At 45.3% G+C, this 5,077-nt stretch overlaps 1 protein-coding gene across 1 annotated transcript; it reads right to left on the bottom strand.

Moving 5' to 3' along the window:
- Window positions 1-252: 252 nt before the first annotated feature.
- LOC310796079 (free fatty acid receptor 4-like) lies at window positions 253-3,858 on the bottom strand (the record flags this gene model as incomplete). Its single annotated transcript, XM_083658230.1, has 3 exons — window positions 253-630; window positions 1,506-1,637; window positions 3,319-3,858. The coding sequence occupies 3 exons, from the start codon at window positions 3,856-3,858 to the stop codon at window positions 253-255; spliced, it is 1,050 nt and encodes a 349-aa protein (XP_083514356.1).
- Between the last annotated feature and the right edge of the window lie 1,219 nt (window positions 3,859-5,077).

Raw genomic sequence — 5,077 nt, 5'->3', positions numbered from 1 at the left:
CAAGGGAAGATCCATTTTTATTGGGCGGACGATAAAATAATAATAATAATAATAATAATAATAATAAAATAATGGCTCATAACAAATTCTATACCTTTAGCTGTGGACAGGAGGTGCAGCGGCAATTTGCTGTTTTCTACAGGATGTCAGATTGAAATAGTCATCATCTGGGTTGTTCTTGTCCACGGACAGAGAAGGCGTGAAGATCGTTAGATGAACAACGTTTGGGGTTGACACTCCTCCTGTGAGAAGTCATTGCCGTCTCTCTTGCGTTTGCCCGTCGCCACGCTTCAACGGCGCCACAACAGCCGAGCCGCAGCAGAGCCTGCGCCAGCCGTTCTTGAACTGGCAGACCGAGTAGAGGATGGGGTTGAGGGCCGAGTTGCCCATGGTGAACGTCACCACCCAGAAGAACATGGTGGAGGAGACGTGCAGGTGGCCGTGGAAGTTCCTGGCCAGGATGAGGGCGTTGACGATGAAGATGGGGCTCCACATGACGAGGAAAGACAGCATGAGGATCAAGAGTGTGCGGAAGAGCTTCATGTCCTGGCGGGAGACGAGATACTCGGGAGACTCTCCTAAAGACTGGCCGTCTCTGGGCCGCACCCTTCGCCTGCAACTTTTCGTAAACTGAAAGATGAGAGAAGAGAGATGGTTGTCGACAATTTCATCACCTTTTTATTTATGGTAATGCAAATGCATTTATCTACAGTAGGGCTGCAACTAACAATTATTTTAATTATCGATTAATCTGTCGATTATTTTCTCGATTAATCGATTAGTTGTTTGGTCTATAAAATGTCAGAAAATGGTGAAAACATTTAGATCAGTTTCCCAATTAGCCCAAGATGACGTCCTCTAATGTCTTGTTTTGTCCACAACCCAAAGATATTTAGTTTAGTGTCATAGAGGAGTAAAGAAACCAGAAAATATTCACATTTAAGAAGCAGAAGAATCAGAGAATTTTGACTTTTTTCTTAAAAAATTACTCAAAACGATGATCAAAATAGCTGTTGATTATTTTTCTGTCGATCGATTAATCGTTGCAGCTCTAATCTACAGTAGCACTCCATTGTGGCATGCGATATGACGAGGACACGAGGTAGTGTAATATGATGTAACTATCTCTGATATGGAGCACGGAGCAGAGATTGGTACATTCGATATGATGAGTAAACGACAGAGTAATGTGATGTAACAATCTCTGCATTAATGGATCCACATATGGAGCATGAAGTCTTTTTTCCCCCATGCAATATTGACAGATGATTGTGTTAGCTAAGCCCTAAGCACACATTACACTTACTATTTCCAGCTTCAGTCTTTGTTCCACCAAGGACACATTTCGCCAAGCCGGGGTCCAGAGAGAAATATCAATAAATGAACGAGCATCAGCTGGCATTAATTGTCAAATAAATCATTAACACAGGTTGCTTTGTGGAAAACCCTTTGCTTCCCTCACAAACGATGGAATCTTTGTCAGTCAAACGGCTCAGTGATCCCACCTGTAGGATTTTGCTGTAACTGATCACAATGATGAGTCCTGGGAGGAGGAAGCAGAGCACAGTGAAGGCTACGTTCCACAACATCTCCGCGGTCGCATCAGGCCACTTGAGAGTGCATATGAGCCCATTATCCTGTGTGTGGGGGGGGTCATAGAAAGGGTTAGAGTTAACAGTGCAGTACACTATAGATGCCACAGAGAACAGTTAACACTAAGTTTGCAAGTGCAATGACATACTGTAGTTTACTAATGAAGGAGGGGTTGTCTGTCAAAACAATGCTTTACTCCATTTTTTTTCAGATGGGGACATGTGAACGAGCCAACAAGGACATGGTACATCAAAGCAATGCAAGATCAGCACACAGATTTTCAAGTGCAGACTCCAGGCCTCATGCTCAACACGTCTTTACCATGGATTGTAGCCCCAGAAAGTCACCCTACTACTGCACTCCGTATATTATATATTATAAAACGGCTCTCTCAAATCAAGCAATCTGATTGGTTCACAGCCATTGTATAAATCCAGTAACCCACTCCAATAACCCATGGCCATGGGTTATTGGTTGCCATGGCAACTCTCTTACTAAAAGGCTTTGGTTACCTCAAATGACAATGTAGAAAAAACAAATGGCGGAGACAGCTGTCAGATCCTTGTGAATCGATCTTCGCTTATAACTTTACTAATACTTCGCAGAAAATTATGTTTTGTACAAGAATAGACGCGGGCTAATGTCTTCTTTGCAAAAAAAAGGCTGTTAACCCCGCATTTAACCCCGTAACGTTAGTTGGTGTCAGGCTTTGCAGAAAGCACTCAGCTTCTCAGCAAGCGCTGAGAATGCAGCGCTGCGCTTGAGCTGCGTGTCGGGCTTTCCAGAAAGCTCTCAGCTTCTCAGCAAGCGCCAGGATTGGCCAATCTCAACTTCAGTCTCCAGAACGATCCAATCAAATCACCCGCACGTTCTTGCGGTCCGGCCTTACAGTAGTGTTTCAACTGACTATCAGAATACCATGCCAGTCGGACTTATAGTATTATTATTATTATATTATCATACTTGGAAACCGTTTTATAAAAGCAATATAGCACTTGAGCTGCGTGGTGTTGTGGCATATATCCCGCTGCTCAGCAGTTATCCCACTCGGCCTGCGGCCTCGTGGGATAACAGCTGATCAGCGGGATATATTTGCCACAACACACTGGCTCTCATGCTATATTGCTTAATTATACTCGTGCAGCAGTCAGGGTCACACAGCCTTCTCATAGGCAATAAGGGGGAAAGGCTGTTCAAAACGCTCTCCTATCCGTCTCCGACGTCCGATTGCAGATCCGAAGATATGATAGTCCTCCTAAGGTGCAATGATACTGCTGCGTGAAACAACCGCACATTATCCTGTTGTTGGGGGGGTCATAGAAAGAGTTACCAGTGCAGTACATTATAGCGATAGTTCAAACATTGTTTTAAAGTCTAGCCCTGTCTGCTACTTACTAATGAGGATGTTGATTAGGAGAGTTCTCTCTCAGAACAAACCATGTTGCTCAGAGTAGCTGTGGAAAGTTGGGCAAAAACAAATGCAAGGTCAACGGGGTCACGCTCCTGTATGGACCAGCTGACAGAAACTCACTGAAACTCACTTTGTGTGACTGTGGATCAAATTTGAGTGAGCCTCAGTCAGTTTCTTTATATACAGGAGCATCATTGACCTTGCATTCGTTTTTGCCCATTTTCCCAGAGCTACTAGGGCTAGGGTTTAAACATTTTGAACTATCCCTTTAATGGCAGGGAGATTGAGCTTCCCATCCATCCATCCATCCATACCTGGTCTGGGAAATCCACTTCCATCACAGTGAAGAACAGACTGAGCGGTGTGCTGGTGAGCGCAGAGAAGCCCCAGACGAAGGCGAGGGTGAGGCACACAGTCCTGAGGTTGAGCGTGGGCCCGGTGTGCAGCCGGAGGATAGCCTGCACCCTCTCCACACTGATGGAGGCCAGGGTCGTGATGGTGACACAGCCGCTCATACAGATGACATACAGCACGGTGTGACAGGCGGCGTAGCCCAGCGTCCACGACATGGTCCAGCGCACCGCCACGATCAGCGGGATCATGCTGACAAACAGCAGGTCGGCCACAAAGAGATTGAGCGTCAGGATGGTCTTGTTGGCCAGCAGTCTGCGTTCCCGGGTTACCAGGGCTGCAGCTGCCGCATTCGCTGCCACGGAGACCAGGAAGACGGCGGTGATAGCCAGGGTCTCCACTGTCGTCTTGGCGACGTGATCCGAGGGCTGAAGCTCAGAGAAGAAGGAAAAGTAGGAGAAATTTCTCAAGGGGAGAAAGTGGGTGTGAGGGTAAACATCCATGGGGGCCTGAAATGGGGTCTTTGGAGTCAAGGTAGCCGCTGCTGACTACACTGCCTACGTGGAGAACGCCTTCTGGGGAGGACGTGTAGGTGGAAAGAAATATATAAAGCGCCCTAAAGTGATGAGGTACAGAGGGAGGAGGGAGTAGGAGGTTGCTGTTTGCTCCAGCTGCTGCCCCAGTGGACGACATCTATTACACCATGACATGGCAAGATGCTTTTTGCCTCCTGTGCAGTTTAGCTTCTGTCTTTGTTCTGTGCTACGGCAATGTCACTTTTTTTATATATATATTTCTACCGCCTCTATTATATTATTTTTGCATTATTCCAACAATACACGACTAATGTCACATTTTCTTCTTCCCCCCCCCCCCCCCCCCCAAACCTATTATATGTATTCCATGTAAGCCAGGGGTGTCAAACTTATTTTAGTTCACTGGCCATATCCGACGCAATTTGGTCTCAAGTGGGCCAGGCAAAGAAAATAAATGCATAATAATCTATAATAACAACAGCTCTAAATTTTACTGAGTCTTTTAGTTTAAAGAATTAGGCCTACAGGTACTTTTTAAGAACACAGTTTCACATACTGTAAGGTTATCTCAGCTACCATAGGCCTATCATATCAAATCTACTGTCTAACTGCAAATGTATGGCAACTGTGCAATTCATCTCTATATTCAAGGGTACTGAAAATAGTTGACCATTTATTGATGGGAAACATGAATAGGCTGCTTAATATGGTAACTTGCTCCTGAAACGTGGCACCTCTTAGCCTTCTTAGCCTTAATTTTAGGTGTCAAATCCAGCTTGAAAAAATTGGAATGGACTTCTCGGTGCAATTTTCACACTTCACACAATTTTCACACAAATCATCCTGCGGGCCGGATTGAACGCTTTGGAGGGCCGGTTCTGGCCCCCGGGCCGTATGTTTGACACCCCTGATGTAAGCGCTCATTGTTCCTAAGGTGTGAAACACAGCTAGACTCATCCACTGAGGGCTGCCAATCCTATTTCTCTACATTTACAATTACAGCTACAGTTTGCTGTAAAGTGGGATTGACAGAACATCCCTGTAGGTTAATCCAAATTCTAATCTTCAGTGCAGTTGGTGATCAGTGGTGCTGTGTAGATGGCAAATTGGCTCGAGTGATCTAATTAGTTCAACACCACTTTTATTTTCCTTTAACACACTAGGCTGTGAATCAGATTAGCGGGTT

This window comes from Poromitra crassiceps (assembly GCF_964638095.1).
Source record: "Poromitra crassiceps genome assembly, chromosome: 22".
Classification (NCBI taxonomy): domain Eukaryota; kingdom Metazoa; phylum Chordata; class Actinopteri; order Beryciformes; family Melamphaidae; genus Poromitra; species Poromitra crassiceps.
Note: the sequence above shows the minus strand (reverse complement) of the source record. Positions and strands in the feature narration are given on the sequence as shown.